Source organism: Vipera ursinii, assembly GCF_947247035.1.
Source record: "Vipera ursinii genome assembly, chromosome: 1".
NCBI lineage: Eukaryota > Metazoa > Chordata > Lepidosauria > Squamata > Viperidae > Vipera > Vipera ursinii.
Window position 1 is genome coordinate 162,526,562 of NC_139512.1, and position 22,727 is coordinate 162,549,288.

The window sequence follows — 22,727 nt, forward strand, 5'->3', positions numbered from 1 at the left end:
GAATGGCAGATAGAGATTAGCACTCACCAAGCACTTTGACTACAATGGTGTATGATTTTTTGCCACAGCTGTTCTCTAAATGCAAGACATATTTCCCAGCATCGTATTTATTAACATTTTCACAACGCAGGAAAGTGTCAAAATCAGTTGATTTGATGTCCATTCCTGGCCGGTCTCTTATGTTGGCATCCACTTTAGTCCAAAAAATCTTTGGAGGCGGCCGTCCTCTTACTGGCACATAAATCCTCATAGTGACTCCAGCACGTAATACAAGGACTTTCCTCAGTTCAGCATCAAGTTCTCCTTCGGGTGGAACTGCATTTCAAATAGAAGATTAAAAAAAAATCAAGTGTTTGAATGAAGATTGGAAAATGTAAAGTGAATGACATAGGGTGAATTAAAAATGGGAACATGATGATTAGGATGTTCAAAGAGAAAATTCTTCTAAAAGGTTTTTCAGACTTCCCTTCAAGATTTCAGACTGCATGTTATTTAACCAATAGCAGACAGAGGTTTCTCACATGGTGAGTTATTAAAATGCAGTATTGCAGGCTGACTCTGCCCATAGGCAAGAGTTTGATCCTGACTGGCTGAAGGTTGGTTCAGCCTTCCATCCTTCCAAGGTTGGTGAAATGAAAACTCAGTTTGTTGGGGGCAACATGCTGAATTTGCAAACCTCTCAGAGAGTGCTGTAAAGTACTATGAAGCAGTATATAAGTCTAAGTGCTATTACTATTGTCTATTTTATTTCTTACTTTCTTCTGTATAGAATCTTGAATTAAGCATATCTCTTGTCACTCCAGGCTTCCAATCAAATTGGGATGTACACATGCTGTAGTGTTGCTGTCTAGGTATTTCCCATGAGGAATACTCTATTTTATACTGAAGAAGTCTTTTATTATTTTTTATTCCACCTTCATTATTTTTTATAAATAACTCAGGGTGGCGAACATAGCTAATACTTCTTCCTCTTCCTGTTTTCCCCACAACAGCAATCCTTAAGGTGAGTTGAGCTGAGAGAGATTGACCCAAGGTCATCTAGCTGGCTTTCGTTTCTAAGGTGGGACTAGAACTCACCGTCTCCTGGTTTTTAGCTTAGCGTTTTAACCACTGGACCAATCTGGTTCTTGGAAGTATATCTTCCAAGTATCATTCAGAAAGAGAAAAAAATGTTTTCTTAAAGTAGAAGAGCGAACGATGTTTTTAGTAAGGAAAAATACTGATATTATGGTTGGCATGAAAAGTAGAGAGAGGTTTGGATTGTTTCATTGTGGCTGGGAACTGAAAGACAATGGCTTATATACCAGGTACACATGAATTCACAGGCTGAGCATCTTGCCCTGGATTAAAATCAGCAATTCAGTTTCTTTTCAAAGTACTCACTTAGAATATCCTTGGCAAGGTGCTTGTCGGGTACATCACTTGGGTCACTGTAACCAATCTTATTGACAGCATAAATGCGGAACTGATATTCTGTGTTCTCTGTAAGTCCAGTTACTACATAATGTGTATCAGGCAAATTCTTTGGCAAATTGCATCGGACCCAGTTTTCTGTGTCAACTCGTTTCACTTCAACAAGATAGCCAATAATGGGGCTTCCACCATCATATGCCGGTTTGCTCCAAGACAGACTGATAGAGCTACGTGTAGTATCAACAACTTTTGGGAATGCTGGGGGCCCAGGAGGATCTGAGAATAAAAACAAAAGCAAAGTTACATGTAGCAGGAACATTTGGACATAGCTATAAAAAATAATGTGTGTTTGTCCGTCCATGCACATGTGTCTGCACATGTCAACTTACACTGAGGATCACGAGCATATGCTGCCTTAGATGCTCCACTAGGTTTGCCTGGTCCAGCTTTATTGAAGGCAATTACTCTATATTCATATTCTGTTCCTTCTTGGAGCCCAGTGGCCTTTATTGTTCTTTCAATGACTGGTTTTCTGTTCACTTTTGTCCAGTTTAGAGCTTTTGTTTCACGTTTCTCAACAATATATCCAGTTATGGGGGAGCCACCATCATCAGCAGGGGGTTTCCAGCTCACAGTCATGAAGTCCTTTGTTATATTACTGATTATTGGTGGATCGCAAGGCCCAGGTACATCTAAAAATAAATGTTTGAAGTGCACTTAAGCAGTTGTTTAAGCTATAATTCAGTAACAATCGGACTGAAGGAGTTATTAAGAAGTGCTTACCATATGGGTTTTTAGCCACCGCATTTTCAGTTAAGATTGGATCACCTACTCCGTATTTGTTCTCAGCAGAAATGCGAAATTGGTACTCATGTCCTTCGATCAGCTTCTCAACGCTGCAACTAGTGATTGGGACATTGGCAGTGACTTGAGCCCAGTTGGGTCTACTCGTTTCACGTTTGTCAACAATGTAATTTGTAATGTCTGACCCTCCATCTTCAAGAGGAGGTTCCCAAGAGAGCATGGCTCGATCTGCATACATATTTGTAATCTTCACTGAAGCTGGAGGACCAGGTTTGTCTGGAAAACACAATTGTTTGACAGTGAAATACCGGATCCATCCCATGTTATCAGGAGAGCATACTTCTCATTCGTCTTTAACTTACCTAACACTTTAAGCTTTATAGTTGCTGACTTGGAACCACTTGCATTCTCAGCAGTAATAGTATAATCTCCTGTCTGCTTTCTAATGACGCTGAAGAGCTCCACAGTAGACAGGTTTCTCTTGGTGGTGATCTTAATTCCTTCCACTGGTTTTAGAACCTCCCCTTCTTTCTTCCAAGTAATAGTTGGCATAGGTTTGCCGTAGACATTTGCTTCCAGGCAAACATTGGTTCCAGCCTTTACTACAAGTAAGGATTTCATACCTACCCCGAGCTCTATCTTGGGTGGCACTGAAAGAGTTAGAAAAAAAAAGAAAAAGAAAAAGAAAGAAAGAATGGTGAAGACTACTTTGTGAGAAGCATGAAGCTCAGCTTTAGTATTAGCTAACAAAATCCTTACCATTTTCTGCCTGAACGGTTATTGGATCTGAAGGTTCAGAAGGCGCACTAATGTTTATTGCTGTTTTTGCTATTGCTCTGAATTGGTACTGAGCATTTTCCTCCAAATCAGTTGCGGTGTACTCTTCTTGAGGGATCTGATGGGGTGTAGAATTGCATCGGACCCATTTAGCACTTGGCAGCTTACAGGCTTCAACATAGTATCCAATTATCTTGCTGCCACCATCATGTTTTGGTCTTGCCCAGACGAGAGACACAGTACTCTTTGTCACATCGATAACTTCAGGTTTGCCCGGTGGATCTAAAAAAACAAATGAGATCAAGTTTAGCCTCCACATTACTTGCATATTTTAGCCTCCATGGAGCTTTGCTTCCATGTAACACTGCGTATTTTAACAAGTCTTATAAAATCTAAGACTAAACAAGCTGTGGGCATGATCTAGCAAACATAAAACCTATGAGTAGAACAAATATAAGCATATGCTTGGCTCTCCTTTTGAAACCTTTGAAGTATTGAATATATTTGATATTTTAAAACTTTGGAACAAGACTCAGCATTAATACTAACCATTTATATTAGTATGCTATAGTGAAATATATGCAAAATGTTTAACTTACCAATTGGTGTTCTTGCAGTCACATAATCTGTTGGTTTGCTAGGCTTGCTTGCACCTGCTTTGTTCAGAGCATAGATTCTAAATGTGTATTCTAGCCCTTCAATTAGGTTTGCACATGGGTATTCTGTGGATCGCACAAGGGTGTCATTGGCCTTGACCCACAGCAAACTGTTCCTTTCTTTACGCTCAATGAGATAGCCAGTTATTGGACTGCCTCCATCACTGTCTGGCGTATCCCATGCTACAAAAATGCAATCCTTGTTTACTTTGGTAACACGTGCATTTTTAGGTTCACTGGGGACATCTGCAATAAAACAAAAAATAAGTTTTTTAAAATAACGCTAACAGTATTCAATGTTCTGTACCAGCCTGCTACCGGCCCTGCAGAAAAGGCAGGGACAACCCCTTTACAAACGGCAAGAGGCTGGAATTAAGCCTGCCAAATTTATTAACATAAAACAGCAAAACAAGACACCAACCATGAAACAGGAGCTATGAAACAGGAACTAATCAAGCGGTTGCCTTCAGCAAACTAGCCCTCCCACGCATTCCCCTTTTATACAGTTCAGGGCGTGGCTTCTCTCTGCCTCCTTCCAAGGTGCCCCATTGCCTTCCTCTGTTTACTCCTGATTGACTGCCTCCTGCGTCGGGCGTCCTTGAACAGGGCCAGCTGTGGGTCATCTTCATCCACGCTGTCAGGCTCACACAGCTGGGTCTCCATCGTGACCAGGTGGGAGGGGCCTGGCTGAGGGCTCTGCGGAGCCTCAAGGCCATCATCAGCAAGCTTTTCAACACCCCCCTCCTCCTCCTCTGAGTCGTCTGACCCAACTGCTGAACCCACAGGCTGACCCTGAATCACGGCGTTTTCTGCTGTTTCGGGCAGCGCTGTTGCTTCTGGCCGGCTCTCGGTGGTTTTCGGCGGCGTCTTTGAGGCTCCAGCTGATCGGCGGCGGCCTCGGAGCTCCAGCTGATCGGCGCCTCCATTGTGGCGCTTCCGTGTTGGCGGCGATGTCAGCGGCGGCTTCGGAGTTCCAGCTGGTCGGCGGTGTCCTCGGAGCTCCAGCTGGTCGGCGCCTCCATTTTGGCGCTCCGTGTTGGCGGTGATGTCGGCGGCGGCTTCGGAGTTCCAGCTGATCGGCGGTGGCCTCGGAGCTCCAGCTGATCGGCGCCTCCATTTTGGCGCTTCCGTGTTGGCGGCGATGTCGGCGGCGGCGGCGGGGATCTCTCTGTTGGACCTGCCTCGGGCCGCTTTCGGCGGCTGCGGCGTCTTCGGGCCGTTTCGACGGCGGAGGGGACGACCGCTGGTCAGCTTGGTGGCAGGGATGTCCCTGGTATTGTTTTTCACGCCGCTGCCGGCGGCGGAGGTGGCGACGGTGATGGCATCCTCGGGCTGCCTTGGGCAGTGGAGAGGACGACCGCGGCGACGGCGGCGGTGCTGCTGCTTCGCTTGCCTTGTTCCGGCCTCCGACGGTGATGGCGACGACGGCGTTTTCGGGGCTTGCTGGCCCGCTCCATCGGCAGCGATGTGGCGGTGGTCGGTACTTTTCATCTGGTCTGCGATGGCCGCAGCAGCTCCGGTGGACTGCCAATTACTAATTCTTCATCTGCCTCTCTATTCCCCTTTGGACTGGGACGGACCTGGGTGCAAGCCGCAGTGGGAGAGCGGCTTGCTTTCACATCAGTACACCCATAGAGGTGGGAGCTCTATGGGTTATGCCCCCCCAGGGTGTACATTCTGGACCATCCCCCTGGCTCAGACTCTCGACCTGTCGTGGGAGGACGGGTTGGGGTCTGCCCCCGGGAGCATCCAACCGGGTGGCAGTAGGTTGGTCGATGGCCCGAATGTTTCACTCCCTTCCTGTAGAACCTCCTACTGGACTTTTCTATTATGGGACTGCCTTATCTGGACTTGTTGGACTTATGTACAGATACTCCAGCACGGACTTGCTCGCCCTCAGGGGTGCCCCCCTCTCCTGGGTGCGTCCCGCCTTTTTTGCCACTCCCAGTCTCAATGAAGGGCCCAATTATTGGGACCCTGAGAGATGGCCGGGTAAGGTCAGGGGCTCTCGATCCAAATTTAATAGGAGGCCCCTGGTTAATTTTTTAGTTAAATTTTTTAGGGGGTTAGGGAGAGGGGCGGGGGGTAATGGTTGTTTGACTATGGGGGGTGGTCATACAACCACGGTACAGGCCAGGCCTGGGTCTGACTGCGTTCGGGGGGAGCGGGGTGTGGTTACATCTGGGGCTCAGGAGCGGGTCGTGGGATTACCGATTCCCACGACACTGGGGTATGGCAGCAGGCGTATGGACAGAGGGCCGTATCGTTACCGGGAGGGCCGTCCCCGCTGTTTACAAGCGGTGAGGTGCTCCGACCCTCTGTTTCTTCCCCGAGGTGCCGGGAGCGAGGATGCGCAGCCTCCTGAGCTCCGGCTGGTGTACCTGAATGCCAGGTCCGTGGTTAATAAGGCTCCCCTTGTGCGGGATTTGGTGGAGGGTGAGCATGCAGACCTGGCTTGTATTACCGAAACCTGGTTGGGCCCAGAGGGTGGGGTCCCTTTGGTTGATCTTTGCCCACCAGGTTTCCGAGCGTTACACCGGCCCCGGGCTCACGGTAGGGGCGGGGGAGTGGCGGTAGTTATCAGGGAGACCTTATGTCCGCGGGAGACCACCGTTCCTCAGATAGTCGGGTGTGAGTCTCTCTTTTTGAGGTTTGGTTCGGGGGCGCAGTTGGGCTTGCTGCTGGTGTACGTTTCGCCTAGTCACACAGCGGCAGCCCTGCCTGAGCTACTCGATGTCCTCTCCGGTTTGGTGATTGAGTTCCCCAAACTTTTAGTTTTGGGTGACTTCAATCTACCATCCCTGGGAGGGTCATCTGCGTTGGCTCGGGAGTTCATGGCTTCCATGACGGCCATGGACCTGACGCAGGTAATTTCTGAACCAACTCATGAGGGAGGCCACACCCTGGACCTAGTTTTTTTATCTGGACGATGGTTGGATGATCTTGGTGGGGGCTCTCCATTTATCATGCCCCTGTCATGGACCGATCATCACCTCCTGCGGCTGGTCTTCCGTTTTACCACCCCCCGCCGTGGGGATACGGAACCAATTAGATGGTACCGTCCCAGGCGCTTAATGGACCCTGATGGGTTCCAGGCGGCGCTGGGATCCCCACCTGCCTCCGTCGCTCACAACTCGACGGATGCCTTAGTGGAAGCCTGGGAAAGGGCAGCCACTGAGGCACTGGACCGAGTTGTACCCTTGCGGCCCCTGACCCGGTGCAGATCCCAACGAGCTCCATGGTTCTCCGCGGAGCTCCGGGAGATGAAGCGTCGGAAACGGGGCCTAGAGAGCTGCTGGAGGTCCAGCCGATCCGAATCCGACCGGTTGCGGTTAAGAACCTATATTAGGTCTTATCTCGCTGCGATGAGGGTGGCGAGGTGTAATTACTTCTCCACCCTCATCGCGTCCGCAGATAATCGCCCGGCCGCCCTGTTTAGGGTGACTCGCTCACTTCTTAATCAGGAGGTGAGGGGGGATCCCTTACAGGGTCGTGCCGAGGAGTTTGGTCAGCATCTGTCGGATAAAATCGCTCGGATTCGGACCGGTTTGGACTCCAGCTGGGCAGAGTCTGGCGATCAGGACACGGGCGGTCTTGTCAATGTTATCTGGGAGGAGTTTGATTCTGTGACCCCTGATGAAGTGGACAGGATTATGGGGAGGCTGAGCTCCACCACATGTTTATTGGACCCGTGCCCTTCCTGGCTGGTTTATGCAGCTAGGGAGAGGACACGAGGCTGGTTCCAGGCGGTGATATCTGCTTCCTTGAGTGAGGGTAATTTCCCCTCCGTCTTGAAGGAGGCGGTGGTGAGACCCCTCCTCAAGAAGCCTGCCTTGGACCCAGCTGTGTTGAACAACTTTCGTCCAGTCTCCAACCTTCGCTTTCTTGCGAAGGTTGTTGAGAGTGTGGTGGCGCATCAGCTCCCTCTGGTCCTGGATGAAGCGGATTATCTGGATCCGTACCAATCGGGTTTCAGGCCCGGGTACAGCACAGAGACGGCATTGGTCGCGCTGGTGAATGATCTCTGGAGGGCTCGGGATAGGGGATGTTCCTCTGTCCTAGTCCTATTAGACCTCTCAGCGGCTTTCGATACCATCGACCATGGTATCTTGCTGCGGCGTCTCAGGGGATTGGGAGTGGGAGGCACGGTTCTTCGGTGGTTCTCCTCCTATCTCCTGGGACGCTCGCAGTCGGTGTTGGCAGGGGGGCAGAGATCGGCCCCTAGGTCTCTCGTTTGTGGAGTTCCTCAGGGGTCGGTTCTCTCGCCTCTCCTGTTCAACATCTACATGAAACCGCTGGGTGAGATCATTCGTGGTTTTGGAGTTGGGTATCATCAATATGCTGATGATACCCAACTTTTCTTTTCGACCCCAAACCACCCCAGTGATGCCCTCGCTGTGATGTCCCGTTGCCTGGAGGCGGTTCGGGTCTGGATGGGGAGGAACAGACTTCAACTCAACCCTGACAAGACTGAGTGGCTGTGCATTCCGGCATCCCGGGACATTCAAAATGTTCCATCTCTTTCTATGGGGGGTGAGCTGTTACCCCCCGTGGATAGGGCTCGCAACTTGGGAGTCCTCCTAGATTCACGACTTACCTTGGAAGAACATGTAGCAGCTGTGACTAGGGGGGCTTTCGCCCAGGTTCGCCTGGTGCGCCAGTTGCGGCCCTATCTGGACCGGGATGCCCTGTGTACGGTCACTCATGCGCTCGTGACCTCTCGCCTTGACTACTGTAATGCTCTCTACATGGGGCTTCCCTTGAAGACCACTCGGAGGCTCCAACTGGTACAGAATGCGGCCGCGAGAGTTGTCTTGGGAGTTTCCCGGTACTCCCATGTTACACCTTTGCTCCGTGAGCTGCATTGGTTACCAGTTGTCTTCCGGGTGAGGTTCAAGGTCTTAGTGATGGTTTTTAAGTCCTTACATGGCATGGGTCCGGAATACCTCGGGGATCACCTGCTGCCGGCGTCAACTCCCCTCCGCCCACTGCGTTCCCACAGAGAGGGCCTCCTCAGGGTGCCTCCGGTCAGAGAATGCCGGCTGGTGGCCCCCAGGGGGAGGGCCTTCTCTGTGGGCGCCCCGGCTTTGTGGAATCAGCTGCCGGTGGAGCTCCGGATGGCACCGGATCTCCGCTCCTTCCGGCGCGGGTTAAAGACCCACCTATTTGAACAAGCTGGCCTGGCCTGATGGGGAGTTAATTTGGGTTTTAAATTTTGCTATATTTTATTGTTTTATCGTGGGCATTAATTTAATTCTATTTTAACTTTTGTAGTTTTGTATTTTTATCATATGCCCTGTTCACCGCCCTGAGTCCCTTGGGAGAAGGGCGGTATAAAAATTTAATAAAACTAAACTAATAATAATAATAAACTAAACTAAACAATATTCAACAAATATCCTACTGAGGACAATAGTATAAGTAGACAGCCAGACATACCAAATGGAAACCTTGCAACCATCTTATCCGATTGAAGTGGCTCAGAAATCCCAAATCGGTTTTCTGCACGAACACGGAACACATATTCCTGACCAGGGGTCAGTTTTCCAAGTCTGCAATTTGTTTTTGTGACAGAAGCTACTGCAGTTATCCAATCACCGCGACTGACATCACACTTCTCAACCACATAGTTAGTGATGTTACTACCACCATCTTCAAGTGGGGTATGCCAAGACAAGCTACAGGCATCGGCATCTATATCAGAAATTTCAAATGGTGGCTGAGGTGGTCCAGGGATATCTATAGAAAGATGCAAAAATATAGAGGCAAATTAGTATAGATTTTGAGGAGTACATAAAAGATAAATGTGTGAGAACTCTCAAGCTTGGGAGAAGAAAATCAAGCATACCCATGACGATGACTCTGATTTTCTGAGTAGCTACTCCGGAGCTGTTTTCTGCTGTTAGGCTGTAATAATCACTATCTTTCCTAGTTACATCTTTAATAATAAGAACCGAAGTGCCTTCTGCTTTATGAACTGCCAGGCGACTCGAAGTAAGCACATCTTGGTCTGCTTTCATCCATTTACAAGTTGGATGGGGTTTCCCATAAACATGTGCCTCAATTCTGAGTTTCTGTCCAGCTTTTATACTGATATGATCTGGCATCAGAATTTTAGGTGGCACTGCAATTCAAATTCAACAAAGAAAAATTTACATTTGAGGCAAATAAAATGAATGACGTGAACAATGCAGTTACTTTGTTCTTCACATATATAATTCTGAAAAATCTTCAACTGATGTCAGCAAAGGGATTTTTTTAAAAACCAAATCTCAGACTGCTGCTAGCTTTTGTGACCTCGATATTATGAGCGACTTATGTTAGTGGAGGGTGTATGTCTAGATGTGACAGAACTACCATAGCAAGGTGAAGTGACTTTGAGTTTTAGAACTCAAAATGAGGACCCAGATTGTTGGGGGCAATTAAGCTGACTTTGTAATAATGCCGCTTGGGGTGTGTGTGAAAGCCCTAATAAGCAGGCATATACATTGAATGAAGGCTACTGCTAAGCTTGTAAGCCGCCCTGAGTCTTCGGAGAAGGGCGGGATATAAATGGAATTAAAATAAAATAAAATAAATAAAACTTCTTGAATATGATGTTTTTCCATCTTTAGTTCTGCATGGGGTTATACTACCCTAGACAGAACGACTGCACAATTTGGGTATTCTTCTGGATTCAAAGATCAGGTGGCAGTCAAGGTGTGGGGGGGGGGCACCAAATGTACCCTTTCATGGTTCAAGAAACACTGCACACTGTCATTCATGTTTTGGTCACCTCCTGAATAGATTAGTGCAATGAGGTTTATGTAGGGCTGCTCTTGAAAAACATCTGAATGTTTCAGTTTACCCAAAATACAATGGCAGACACAAACCTCATTAACCTGTTATTACACAATTGCTCTGCAAGCTGGATTGGCTCCCAATTTGCTTCTGGGTGCAATTCAAGGTGCTGATTATTACGTATAAAGCCTTGCATAGGATGGGGCCAGGCTGACTGAAGGAATGCTGTACTCCCACTATCTTCATCTCTCTCATTAAGTCAGGCAAGAGAGGTATGCTCTGAGTCTCATTAATCAGAGACTATCATTTGACGGGAACCTAGGAAATTTGCCTTTTCTGCACCTGTCCTCTGGAATACCATTATCACCAGAGGTCAGATTAGTGCCAATAATACATACCTTTTGGAAAGCCTTAAAGATTTGGCTCTTTTCCCAGGCACGTGTCTCAGTAGAGCCATTAAGCCCACACTACTTGTGCAGAGTTTCTTTGGCAGCCACTTTATATTTTTAACTGATTGTGGTAAGCGTTTTCCACTGTATTTTAAGACTTTTATTAGCCCCCATAATTGCATTAGTGCAGGGGTGTCAAACTCAATTTCATTGAGTGCCGCATCAGCATTGCGGTTGCCCTCAGGGGGCCAGGTGGGTATGGCCTAGGTGGGTGTGGCCTACTGGGTGGGCATGGCTAGAGTGCGTATGGCCTACTGGGTGGGCGTGGCCAGCTCTACATCGTTCGCATCAAGGGTGCCTATGGGGGCCTGGGCAGGAGTGGGGCAGATCTGAGGGTCTCTGGCAGAAGGAGGGTCTCTGGGCCAGGGCCAAGGCAGTGGGGGCCATTCCCTCACTGTTTCCAGGATGGCTTCGTGGGCTGCATGAAACCACTTCGCGGGCTAGATCTGGCCCCCGGGCCTTGTGTTTGACATGTCTGCATTAGTGAGATTGGTGCCATCTAAATTGACTTCAATGAAATAAAGGCACAAATAAAAATATTTGATGACAATTACTTACTGAGTTGTTCTTTGACTTCAAACATGCCTTCTGTTTCTCTTGGCAAACTCACTCCAACAGCATTTCTAGCAGCCACTCTAAATTTATACTTCTTCCCTTCCTTTAGGCCAGCAACAACAATGTTAAGATCTTTTACAACAGAGTACTGTGTCCAGTGATCACCCGCTTGCCCTTCTTGTTGATACGAAATGATGTACCCATCAATTTTGGCACCACCGTCACGCAGTGGTGGCAGCCATCCTAATGTAGCGCTGTTTTTGGTAATTTCAGTTACTTCAAGTTTCCTTGGAGGATCAGGTTCGCCTTAAGAATGAAACAGGCAAAAAGTAAAATATAAACATTCTAAATCAGCAGTTAAATCATTTCTAAAACCATTGCAACTTCTTGTGGTTAATTGCCATGTTCTTTAAATTCTTTAACAATTTAATGCAGTTCGATTTTCTACTGAGCAAATAAGATGCAAGAAAATGATTTTAAAACTCTGTAGAATATTTGAACTCTTTTGTTTATTCTTCTAAGTTGAGTCCTGGACTTCTACTGTAAATTCTTACCTTTGTAGGAGCACTGAATAGTATATACATTATGTAACTAATCCAGTATTTTTTAAAAAGTGGTTTAATGCATGAAATTCATCATGATGATTCTAATAATCATAGTAATGTAGACTTCTAAATATTTGTAATGTATGCTTTCGCTTAATGTACTATTTATATATTGTGCACAAGTACATATTATTTTAGTGGGTATGTCAGTATTGCAATTTGTTGGGGAGAAAGCTAGATTAATAAATACTTACTTAGTGGATCTGTTGCCATGATTGGCTTAGGTGTATCTGTTGGAACACCTGGACCATATTCATTGACTGCAGTTACTCTGAAGAAGTATTCAGTACCAGGCACAAGGTTAGCAACTTTGAAACTAGTCTTCTTTATATCTGAAATAAGAGTTCCCCAGCTTTTTCTATCAGCCTCACGCTTTTCCAGAATGTAGTGTGTGACAGGACTACCGCCATCATTCTCAGGTGGTGTCCATGAAAGCTGACATGTCATTTTAGTGACATCAGAGACCTTGAAGTCTGCAACAGGTCCAGGAGTATCTATGAAGAAAACAAGGGGTACAGGTACAGCATTAAACCAAACTTCAGCAGTTTGTTAAACCAAACAAGGCAGCAGATTTCTACCCCTGATTATCCCTGATACTTACCAAGAACACGGACATTGACAAACACAGCTTTTTCTCCAGCAGGGTTAACAAGAGTCAAAGAGTATTTGCCCGAGTCATCACGAGTTGAATTAGGAATCACACAGAAGGACATTGTGTCAACCAAGTCAACCTGGCCCTTTCTGATCACGTTATCAATTCCCACTCTCCTCCAGGTGACTTTAGGTGCTGGTCGTCCTCTAACAATAGCAAAGAGTCTGATGGGGCATCCAGCTCTGACTATGAGTAATTTCCTCAGGCTAGCATCCAATTCTATCTCCGGGGGCTCTGAAAAGTAAAAAAAAATAAAAATCCAAAAACATGTTGTTTGTAAAAGTACCCAGCAAAGTAGAAAATCAGTAACACATAATTTAATGGTTGATTGGCAAAATTACCAAGTATTTCTTTTGGAGAAACAGCTTCCTTCAAATCAGCTGGAGGGCCAATGCCAACCTGATTTTGGGCAGAAACACGGAACTCATATAGTTCTTTCTCATCCAGACTCAACACAGTAAATTCTGTGTGAATGACTTGTGCTGCAACATTGCATCTTTTCCATCCTTCATCGGGACCAGCTTTTTCAGTTTTTGGCCTCATTTCTATCACATATCCAATAATTGGAGCACCACCATCGTAGAGCGGCTTTCCCCAGCCAAGTGTAATAGACGTTTTTGTGCTATCAACAACCTTAAGATTGATGGGAGGACCAGGTGGTTCTGTAAAATAGATCAAGGTACAAAAATAAGCCTTTCAGTGACTCAGACAGAGTGTTAAAATGTTAATTCAGTGTTATATGAAAGATAATTACCTATTGGGTCTTTTGCTACTGCAGGCCTTGATGGGAAACTTGGTTCACCAATTCCAATTTCATTTTCTGCCTTCACACGGAATTGGTATTCATATCCAGGAATGAGATCTGTAACTTTCTTGCGTCTTTCTGGAATGGCCGTTTTGGTAACAGGAACCCATCTTAGTGACCTCTTCTCCCTCTTCTCTAATATATATCCTGTAATTGATTTTCCACCATCATATTCTGGTGGATTCCAAACTACAGTCATCTCATCTTTGCTAACTTTTGTGATCTCTGGAGGATCAGGACGTCCAGGTCTATCATATTTTGTTTTGGCTATAATTGGCTTAGTCTCTGTTGGTGGACCAGTGCCCATTTTGTTTTCTGCACGAACCCTAAAGATATATTCATTCCCTTCTATGAGATGTGATACTTGTACAGAGTCCATTATCACTGAAGAGGAATATGTGGTCCAAACCATACGCTTGCTTTCACATTTCTCTATGATGTAATTCTGTATTTCACAACCACCATCATCTTCGGGTGGGTCCCAGCTGACTTTACATCTATCAGTTGAAATATCAGAGACTTTGAGATTTCTTACTGGTCCTGGTTTGTCCAAAACATTTACAGTAGCATACGCTACAAAGCTACCAGCTGGATTAGTAGCTGTTATAACATATTTGCCACCATCAGTACGTCTCGATTTTGCAAGAAGCAACTTAGATGAGTGTGAAGTTGTTTCAATTTTGACCCTTGGAGATTTGGATAAATCTTCGGTATCCTTTGACCAAGATACTTCTGGTTGAGGCTTGCCTTTAAGCCCTGCTTCAATTTTAATTGGTTCACCAGCTTTCACAGTGAGTACTCCAGACAATTTCAGATCAAGTACTGGCTTTTGCACTTCTTCTTTAACAACAACTTCACTTGTTTTTACCCAATCACTTTCTCCTCCTTCATTCTTAGTCTGAACTCTGAACTGATAAATTTTATTTTCAATGCATTTGTCAACCATATACTGTGTTTCCTTAATGCTGCCTTTGTGTACTCTTTCCCATTCATCTGAGTCCTTCGGTTTTCGCTCAACGTGGTAAGATAAATTGGGACTACCACCATCATAGTCTGGCCTTCTCCATTTCAGATGCACAAATGTCTTTCCTGTTTCTGCAATATGAAGATTTTCAGGCTCACCTGGCCTATCAATTGGATTAATGGCAAGGATTGGAGTCTTGGTCTCGACAACTGGGCCTGGGCCTACTTTATTTTCTGCACAAACACGGAAGAAGTACTCATGATTTTCTATGAGATGTGCTTTTACCATCCTCTTAGTAAGATCTGAAGAGACTATTGACCATCCTTTCTGACTTGGTTGGCGATATTCTACTATATAATTTGTAATTTCGGAGCCACCATTATCTTCCGGATTCTCAAAAGCAATCATACAGGAATCCTTAGTGACATAGCTGACTTTCAGATTCCGACAAGGTCCAGGCCTGTCAAGGACATTAACAATGGCTGATGCTTGGGCATGTCCGCTGATGTTTTTAGCTGCAATAATGTACTTGCCATGGTCTGCTCTTGTAGCTGATTTAATTTGTAGCTCTATGCGTGGAACTTCTTGAATTATGTCAGTCCGCTTATCTTTCGTCAGTATTTTGCCTTCTTTCGACCATGTTATGTCAGGTTCTGGTCTACCTTTCACTCTGCCTAGGATCTTTATTGTTTGGCCTACTCTAACTGTAATGACATCACGGCAGGTCACATCCAGTTCTAGCTCTGGAGGAGTCAGAATGTCTTTAGCAAGAACTGTTTCAGGCAATTCTCTAGGTTCTCCTTCTCCAACAATATTTGCAGCTTTGATACGGAATCTATATTCATTTCCTTCAATTAGCCCAGGTACTGTAAAGGCACATGGTCGAATAAGTTCATCTTTGTTAATTCTACTCCATTGAGTTGTTCCACTTTTCTGGCATTCTACGACATATCCCAGTATAGGGCTACCACCATCTTTGAGTGGTTTTGTCCATACCAGTTCAGCTGTTTCTCTGGTCTTATCTTTGAGTTTTGGATTAATTGGAGGCCCAGGAGGTGAGATAGGACGTGTTGCTTTTATTGGGTCTGAAACTGGAGATGGTTTGCTTAGGCCAACACTATTTTCTGCAAAAACACGGAATTCGTATGTGTTGCCCTCATAAAGGCCTGTAGCTCTGAACTTCAGGTCAAGTACTGGTGATTTATTTACTCGTATCCACTTGCCAGAAATTTCACGACGTTCAAGAATATACCCAGTTATTGGAGTTCCTCCATCAGACTTTGGCATAGTCCAATTTACTGTTGCAGCGTTTTCAGTAATATCATGAACTGTTGGTTTGCCAGGAGGAGATGGTGGATCAAACATAGACTTAGCAACTGCTGGTTGGGAATCAAGAGGTGGACCAATGCCTATTTTATTCTCTGCACGAACTCGGAAGATATATTCAGCACCCTTCTGTAGGCGTGGAATTTTAAGTCTTGTTTGACTAAGTGATGAACAGACTATGCCCCAGGTTTCTTTCTTTGACTCTCGCTTTTCAACAATATAATTAGTTACAGGACTACCACCATCATCTTTAGGAGGCCGCCAAGCAATAACCATGTGATCTGGAGCTACTTCTACAATATCAATTGGGCCAGTAGGAGGACCAGGAACATCCAAGACAGTTAAATGAACAGCCACAGTTTTGCTTCCAGCTAGATTGGATACTGTGAGTAAATATTCTCCAGTATCTTTTCTTGTACAACTTTTAATAGTAAGAACTGTTGAGTAGTTGTCAGTATCAATTTTGTAATTGCCTTCTGATTTGATTTCAGTATTGTCAGTGACCCATTTTGCAGTGGGAATAGGTACTCCTCTCATGATTGCAGGGAATCTTACTGTGCTGCCAGCTTTAACAACAAGCCCTTCTATTAATTTCACATCCAGCTCAACAAATGGTGGCACTGAAATAAAATAAAATAAATAAATAAATGTTACCATGTGGTTTATCTTAGTAATTAAAATAGGCAATAGTTATTAATATGATGTATGTATGACATCCATAAAACTAGAAATTACCTATCTTTTCTTGGCACTCAATGGGTATAGTCGTGTCTGGAAGACTAAGACCCACAATATTTTGGGCTTTCACACGGAATTTGTAAATCTTTCCTTGTTGTAAGCCTGTAACAACACATTCCGGCACAGGGACTGTCTTGAATTTTGTCCAGTCCTCTGTTCCTTCTTCTTGGTATTCCACCAAAAATCCAGTTATTTCAGCACCACCATCACGATCAGGCCAATTCCAAGCAAGAGAGACTTCTGTCTTGTCAACATCTACATGATGCAAGTTCTTTGGTGGCCCAGGTGGATCTTATAACACAAGAAGACAGTAAAATTATATTTCTACTTTTAAACATATAAAACACGCATTTAACATCTGTTGAAAAATGATAGCTCATCGGTAAAAGTGTACTTTCTAAATCATGGGAAGTAAAGGTTCTACTACATTCTACACTGATCAGACTCTATTTCAAGTGCCATGTCCAGTTCGGGGCATCACATGCTTGAGAAACTGGAATAGATGGAAAGAAAAGCAAAAGGAATAATCTGGAATAAAAATAAGCTTTATGAGGAGAAATTAAAAAACTGGGCACGTTTATCTTTAAGAAGTTTGACTGAGGAGAAATGTGATTGTCAAACAGCAGAAGGAGGGTGACTGAGAAGAAGGTCCGGTCCTGTTCTCCATCATACCAGAGTGCAGGACATAGATCAAGGCTCTTAAATTGTGGGAAGCCATATTGTGGCTGAATGTTGGAAAAACCCCTGATGGTAAGAGATGCTTGACTGGAGCCAATCATCTAGAAACGTAGTAAGCTCTCTTTTACTGGATGTGTAAAAGCAGAGTATGGATAATCATGTGCTTTTATATGGATTCCTGCAAGGGGATTAGACTCAATGAGTCCAGCTACTCTATAGGTCTGTGCTAATGTGATGCATATTACATACTATGGATTAATATTATTGCATGACCAGTATTTTGTATGAACAAAAAATAATAATAATAATAATAGCTGAAATATGCTTACGAAGTGGATCCATAGCCTTAATTGGCTTGTGAGTTTCAACAAAAGGTCCTCGTCCATACTGATTCTCAGCAGCGACACGGAAGAGATACTGAGTGCCTTCCATAAGGTATTTAGCCAACATACTGTGTTTCTTAGAAGAGGAAGATATAGGTAACCACTGAGCAGCAGCAACATCCTTCCTTTCCACAACATAGTTGGTAATGACGGAGCCACCATCGTCCTCAGGTTCCCTCCAGGTTAGGTAACAAGAATCTTTTCTAACTTCACTCACTTGAAAGTCCCTAGGAGGCCCAGGCTTATCTGGAAAAATATTAATAAGGAACAAGGATTCGTTGAAATTAGTCTTACTGATTTAATGATACCTACTGTTACTCTTTTAAATAAAAAAGGCCACCTAGGCTAACAGATATAAGTGAATAGCCCTGTGAACTTTCCATCCCCAAATTTGCAAAGGGATATGAAAATGAGATGGAACGGATAAATATTCTTTCCTCTTTTACTCCTTGCTCATGCTTCTTATCTTATTTCCCGGTAACACCTGAAAATCATATTAGCACAATTACCTAGCACAACAACTTTTACTGAAACGGTCTTTGATCCGAGAGGATTTTCCACAGTCAGGGAATAAATCCCTCCATCTTCATGGGCAGCATTACGTATTTCCAGTTTGCTACCAACTCTTGTAACTTCAATATCTGCTTTCGTAGAAACTTCCTTATCTTCTTTCTTCCAAGTCACTTTTGGGAATGGTATTCCTTTAATTACAGCACTGAGTCTCAGTGTAGTTCCAACTTTAATATGCTGTTCCCGTGCCATATTAGCATCCAAGATTAATTCTGGAGGCTCTGAGAAAAAAAAGAGAAGATTTTGTGTTCAGAAAGCATATATATATGTCATGCCTTTAAAATGAATAAAATTTAATGTTCTGCTTACCAAGTCTGTCCTTGACTTCCACTGGATCACGGACATAGGCTGGCTCTGATTCACCTGCTGCATTAACTGCCAGGATTCTGAATTTATATTTAGTACCTTCGGTGAGGCCAGTTACACTATATTTTGTATCAGGGCAAGAATCAGCAGTATAATTGGCTTTCTTCCATTCCTCATCTCCAACCTTTTGGTATTCAATAAGGTAGCCTATAATCTTCCCTCCTCCATCGTGACGTGGTGGTTGCCAGGACAAATCCACCGAATTCTTAGTTTTATCCACTGCTTCTGGATTAATTGGAGGACCTGGCTTAACTATGAAAAAAAGAAAGCAAACAGCAGCCATGAGAAGAGAAAATATTTGATTGAGAATGCTGATTAGAATAAGAACAGATAAGAAAGTGTTTTAAAACATACCAATTGGATCTTTAGCAAAGATTGGTTTTGACGGGGGGCTTGGGTCACCAATACCAATTTCATTTTCTGCCGCGACCCGGAATTCATATTCACAGCCTTCAAGGAGATCAGGTACCCTAAATTGGGTATTTGGATAAATAGGTTCTTGTGTAACTTTTGTCCATCGATTAGACATTGTTTCCTTCTTTTCAAGGATGTAATTGGATATTGGTTTTCCTCCATCATGTGGTTTGTTCCAGGTAACTAATGCAGAATCTTTGGTGACATTCTTAACGATTGGCTGCTCTGGTGCATCAGGAACACCTAAAAAAAACACATTACTTTTTAAACCCATTTGTGGAACAATAGGTATATGAAATATAACGTAAGACTGTGGCAGATAAATAATTAAAATAGATTAGAAAGCAGGTGACGTACTAAAACGATCCTTGGCCTTCATTTCATCAGATATCAGTGGATCACTTATGCCATACAGATTTTCAGCATAAATTCGGACAACATAATCTTTTCCTTCCAGTAATTTAGGAACCTTGCATGTTGTTTTGACACTTGCTGATGTAACTGGCATCCAGAGATCTCTGTGAGCATCTTTCTTCTCAATAATATAATTTGTAACTGGACTACCACCATCATCCAAGGGAGGTTTCCAGGAAATAATAAAGTGGTCTTTATGTACTTCATCAAAAATGACAGGCCCCACTGGAGGTGTAGGACGGTCTGTTGAAAAGCACACAAATGTAAATGTAAATACACACAAATAATTCAAATAAAAATGCACAAATTTGACAACCCCTAAGGCAGGTAAACAGTGCTAACTTCTAAGGTGTCTGACAGTTGATAAGGCTAAATATATGGTCAATTTGCTTTCTGTTAGCAAATAAAATTTGTAATTCTTTTCTCTCTCCCCAGCGTACCAAACCTGATTTATTCTTAATAGGATAAAGTTATGTATACATCAGCTGTCTTTTGCTACTTTAACAAAGGCAGATTCAATCACTTGGGGATTAGAGCTGAGATATGTAACCTCGTGGATTAATCAGATAGAATATTTGGAAAAAAGTAAACACTGCATTGCTTAAGTCTTGCTTGCAGAGTCTAGAGGGCAGCCATTGGGAAATGGTGCACTAAAAAGTAACTTATAAAGAGGCATGAACAAGAAATTAATTTCTAAAATGTTAGCACTTTCTGAACTCTATATTTTAGATGTAAAACTTATTTCAAAATCTGTTTTCTCCTGTTCATTTGGGAAATCTTCTTGCTTCCTACTCTGCCAAGTGGTGCACTACATTTCTACTCCAAAGAACACATGGCCTCACTGCAAACAGTGGAATGACTTTTTGTTGAAATAAGGAAGTTCTATTTCACTGTACTCGGTTGAAGATCCTTCAATCTTCCCAATCCATGAAAAAAAAAATTCAGAGATAGAGTTCTTCTCACAAGATCCTTATGCTTACATATTTTAATTTTAGTCTATGAATTAGTGTTTAACTTAAGTTATCACAAAACTAAGAAGTATTAGACCAACTTTCCCATCCTGTTAATGTAATTCATCTTGGTTTTTAAAGTGGCCACTATACCATTTGGAAAGAGCATCCTCTTACATACTATTTTTAACTTTCTGCAGGTCATTGTTAGTTATAGTAAAAAAAAACCAAAATATTCAAAGTCTAATTTAGTTAAGATTCAAAGGCACATCAGGACAACATTGTTAGAGAATCAGATTTCCTTGTTCTGTACTCCTCTGTCATGCCCTCACATCCTTTGAGGACTGGCACTGTTTATTAATTCATTTGTTCATTTATTGATTTAACATATTTATATAGCTGCCCATCTCACAAAAATGGGACTGTTTTTAGTATAGGTACTGCTTTGAAAAGAAGCAGTTAGCAGAGGCACCTTATGGTCAGTTCATTTTTTCAAATCAGCAGGAAATTATATTCCCTGTGCTATAATTCAATTATAATTCAAAGAACACATTAACAATTCATATGCTTTTTTAACTACACTCAATCAACCCTCACTCAGATCTTCCAAGCATATATTGTAAACTGAGTCCTAGAACAAGACTTACCAACAACAGTAACTTGACAGAATCCTTTTCTTGATCCTGAACTGTTTTCTACAACAACACTGTATTTGCCTGAATCTTCACGGACAGATTTTAATACACCCAAGCAAATTGTAGCCGGAGTAGTCTGGACCAAAGTTCGTTTGTCTTCTTTCACTGTAATGTCATCTTTGTACCAAGTAATCTTCGGTGTTGGCTTTCCTGAATATCGGCCAGTCAGACTGAATGCTTCTCCTACACGGACTGTCAGCTTTTCTCTGATATCAAGCTCAAGTTGGGGAGGAGCTAAATATATTGTTTAAGAAAAAGAAAAGAAAAAACAGCATTTTTAAAAAATATATATATATAACAAATCAACCAGCGTGTGCTAGTGGGTTGGCTTCCAGAAAGCAAACTTACCAATTTCATCTTTGCACGTGATGGGTTTTGTGCAAAATGAAGGTTTGCCTTGTCCCACAATGTTGCAAGCACTCACGCGATACTCATACGTGTCACCTTGTTTCAATCCTTCCACAGTGTATTTCCGATCAAGCATTTTCTCTTTTGTAATTCTAGTAAATTTATCCTTCCCAATGAGTCGGCTTTCCAAAACATACATGGTTATATCAGAGCCACCATTATACTTTGGTGGGTTCCAAGTCAGTGTAACAGAGTCCTTAGTTACTGCTTTTACTTCAAGATCCTCAGGCCTCTCCGGCACAGCTAGAAATAAACATATACAGCAGATTAAACATACATTCCTAAGTCTATTTTTATTGTAATCTATGCCGCTAGGTGATAAAGCTACGTACTGATTGGATCTCTTATTAGGAGTTCTTTTGTTGTTTCTACAAAGGGGCCCATGCCAATCATATTCTCCGGTGCAATGCGGAAGAAGTATGCTTTGCCCTCAATCAGCCCCTGCACCGTGGCATTTTGTCTGGTGACTGTGTAAGACACTGGTGTCCAAGCTCTGTGATCTGCTTCACGCTTTTCAATAACATAGTTGGTAATAGCTGAACCTCCATCGTCTTCTGGAGAAAACCATGTAAGTTTGCAAGAGTCATTGGTTAGGTTTTCTGTAAGGAATGGAACTCCAACAGGGCCAGGTACATCTGTTAAGGAAAAAAGAAAAAAAAATGTATTCAGGATGAACATTTGCCTCCAAAAACTAAGATCCTCAAGAATAGCGAGATCCAGATATTCAACTTTTGCAGCTTACCTAGCACATCAACAATAATAGTCTTCTTTCTTTCTCCACCTGCATTTTTAGCAAGGAGAGTGTAGATACCCTGGTGACTTCTCTTGCAATTCTTTATGACCATAGAAGAACTGATGGCAGTTTCTTCAATTTTAGCTTCTTCCGGCAGAGGTCTTTCATCCTGGCTCCAAGTAATAGTTGGAGGTGGCTTTCCTGAGACATAAGCTATAATGCGGATGACCCCACCAGCATGAACAACAATTCTGTCTTTTACATGGGCATCCAGCTGAAGATCAGGAGGTACTGTAGAAACAAAGAATGCATTTTATCTATGCCATATGCCATTTCAAAAAGGAAAACCGAGTAGATAGAAAAAAAAGTATAAGCAAATACAATGTACAATGCCTTTCCTTTTCAACAAATAAAACTAATTCTGAAGATTCTGTCTAAATATGTGTATATGACACCTTACATTACATATGGTACAATTCTCTGGGTGTATTTCCATGCACAAATGTTGTCATAAGAAGTAACACATGCCCAAAAGACACAAATGATTGAATCATGATTAATTGCAATTAATTAACAATTCTCTCTCAAACCA

The 22,727-nt window shown here is 43.4% G+C and overlaps 1 protein-coding gene across 1 annotated transcript in view; it reads right to left on the bottom strand.

Moving 5' to 3' along the window:
- TTN (titin) overlaps positions 1 to 22,727 on the bottom strand; it is a 314,290-nt gene that overhangs the window by 52,939 nt on the left and 238,624 nt on the right. Inside the window, exons 262-285 of the mRNA XM_083368347.1 lie at positions 22,145 to 22,426; positions 21,735 to 22,037; positions 21,343 to 21,645; positions 20,947 to 21,228; positions 19,293 to 19,592; positions 18,876 to 19,178; positions 18,465 to 18,773; positions 18,095 to 18,376; positions 17,532 to 17,831; positions 16,522 to 16,815; positions 13,446 to 16,406; positions 13,033 to 13,353; positions 12,641 to 12,925; positions 12,234 to 12,533; positions 11,438 to 11,740; positions 9,499 to 9,774; positions 9,090 to 9,389; positions 3,594 to 3,896; positions 2,977 to 3,276; positions 2,580 to 2,867; positions 2,197 to 2,493; positions 1,803 to 2,105; positions 1,384 to 1,689; positions 28 to 315 (exon numbers count right to left, since the gene is read on the bottom strand). Of these exons, the coding sequence (XP_083224473.1) occupies positions 28 to 315; positions 1,384 to 1,689; positions 1,803 to 2,105; positions 2,197 to 2,493; positions 2,580 to 2,867; positions 2,977 to 3,276; positions 3,594 to 3,896; positions 9,090 to 9,389; positions 9,499 to 9,774; positions 11,438 to 11,740; positions 12,234 to 12,533; positions 12,641 to 12,925; positions 13,033 to 13,353; positions 13,446 to 16,406; positions 16,522 to 16,815; positions 17,532 to 17,831; positions 18,095 to 18,376; positions 18,465 to 18,773; positions 18,876 to 19,178; positions 19,293 to 19,592; positions 20,947 to 21,228; positions 21,343 to 21,645; positions 21,735 to 22,037; positions 22,145 to 22,426 (9,789 nt within the window). The remainder of the gene's footprint in view (positions 1 to 27; positions 316 to 1,383; positions 1,690 to 1,802; positions 2,106 to 2,196; positions 2,494 to 2,579; positions 2,868 to 2,976; positions 3,277 to 3,593; positions 3,897 to 9,089; positions 9,390 to 9,498; positions 9,775 to 11,437; positions 11,741 to 12,233; positions 12,534 to 12,640; positions 12,926 to 13,032; positions 13,354 to 13,445; positions 16,407 to 16,521; positions 16,816 to 17,531; positions 17,832 to 18,094; positions 18,377 to 18,464; positions 18,774 to 18,875; positions 19,179 to 19,292; positions 19,593 to 20,946; positions 21,229 to 21,342; positions 21,646 to 21,734; positions 22,038 to 22,144; positions 22,427 to 22,727) is intronic.